General features: G+C 55.2%; 1 protein-coding gene across 1 annotated transcript in view; it reads left to right on the forward strand.

Moving 5' to 3' along the window:
- CDK20 (cyclin-dependent kinase 20) overlaps positions 1–1,754 on the forward strand; it is a 4,735-nt gene extending 2,981 nt beyond the window's left edge. Inside the window, exon 3 of the mRNA XM_011945901.1 lies at positions 1,107–1,754. Within this exon, the coding sequence (XP_011801291.1) occupies positions 1,107–1,350 (244 nt within the window). The 3' untranslated portion in view covers positions 1,351–1,754. The remainder of the gene's footprint in view (positions 1–1,106) is intronic.
- The last annotated feature ends 6 nt before the right edge of the window (positions 1,755–1,760 follow it).

The following is a 1,760-nucleotide window of genomic DNA, read 5'->3' on the forward strand; positions in this document are numbered from 1 at the left end:
TGCAGGGATTGTCCTGGGCCCCGCCAGAGGGTAAACAATCAGACCTGCCTCCACAGGGCACTTCTGGTGGTGAGGTAGCTCCAGGCCCAAATAGTCACAAGAGGTCATGTTCTCCAGGTGTGGGAGCCCCAGGAGAGAGGCGAGGCTGACTGTGGGGTCAAGCAAAGCTTCCTGGTGGAGGGCAGGTTTAAGCATGAGATGTTTGAGGAGGTGTTCACTGAAGGGAGAAATGGTGTCCAGCAGCCTGGAGGAGAGGACCCAGGAAGGCTGGTTATGGCTAGAAGGCCTGGGAGGACGATGAGGACCATAGGAGCATGGGCTGACAGGTGTCAGGGTGTCTCTCTCGGGGGTTCCTGTCCCCTCCCCGCACTCAGCACCAGCAGCATGTGTTCACATACACCCTCTCGGCCTCCACTGTCAGCAGCTCCTGTGGGCTCTGTGTCCACAGTGTACCCAAGCCGTGTGACCCTTATCTCGTGGATTGCCTCCCAGAATCTGGGTCTCCCCTTATCCCATGTCATCTCTTCTCCACCTGGCAGCGAGAGTAACTTTATCCAAGTAGAATAGGACACATTCCTTGTCTGCCAGGGCCCTCCTGTGGCTCCATCTCAGAGGAAAAGCCAGGGTCCTTTCTGTGGCCCACAGATGTCATATGCTTGGGTGCTGTCACCTTATGACGCTGCCTGCTGTTGTGCCCTGTGCTCACTCCTCTCCAGCCCCAGGGGTCTGTACACTTTTGTTCCTGCCCTGGAGCCTCATGTCCCACTTGCTTATGTCTCAAGTTTTGGCTTAAATGTCACGTCGCAGATGGCCTTCCCTCATAACTCTTCAGATCTGCAACCTCTCTCCAGGATTCCTCATTCCTCTGTCTTTCTCTTTTCCACTGCACTAATCATTTGACATACTGTGTATTTTACTTCATCTTGTTTATTACCTCCCACCCCCACCTATGTCAGAAAAACAGAGCTTTTGTCTGTTTTATTAACGGCTGTGTCCCCAGCTTCTGGAATAGTGCTTCAGACATAGTAGATGCTCAGAAAACACCCAGACACACTGAGTCAGCTGAATGCATAGATGAAGGAACATTTGTCTGAGGCTGGGGACAGGGAGGTGACTAGTTTCCTTCTGCTGTTCCTTACTTGCCACCCTCAGGCTCTCCTCCATCAGTACTTCTTCACAGCTCCCCTGCCTGCCCATCCATCTGAGCTGCCGATTCCTCAGCGTCTAGGAGGACCTGCCCCCAAGGCCCATCCAGGGCCCCCCCACATCCATGACTTCCACGTGGACCGGCCTCTTGAGGAGTCGCTGTTGAACCCAGAGCTGATCCGGCCTTTCATCCCGGAGGGGTGAGAAGTTGGCCCTGGTCCCGTCTGCCGGCTCCTCAGGACCACTCAGTCCACCTGTTCCTCTGCCACCTGCCTGGTTCCACCCTCCAAGGCCTCCCCATGCCCACACTGGGCCCACACCACACCCTGCCCCTTAGCCGTTGTGAGAGTTGGTTTCAAAGCAGAGGTCATGTTCCCAGCCAAGAGCATGAGAACATCCAGCTGAGCAGAGGAGATTCACGGCCTGTGCTTGGTGAGCCTTAACTTCTGTGTGCTCATCAGAACACGTCGGAACAGTGAGCTCTGCTGCCAGTCAAGGCCCTGCCTATGCAGAATGGCGCTGCCTGCCTTGGTGCTGCTTCCCCGAGTGCTGCCTCCTCGTCAAGGAGAAGTGCAGAGAGTTCAGGTGTCCTTATGTTGGAAACTCAAGTGGAA

Source organism: Colobus angolensis, unplaced genomic scaffold (genome assembly GCF_000951035.1).
Source record: "Colobus angolensis palliatus isolate OR3802 unplaced genomic scaffold, Cang.pa_1.0 Scaffold246, whole genome shotgun sequence".
Classification (NCBI taxonomy): domain Eukaryota; kingdom Metazoa; phylum Chordata; class Mammalia; order Primates; family Cercopithecidae; genus Colobus; species Colobus angolensis.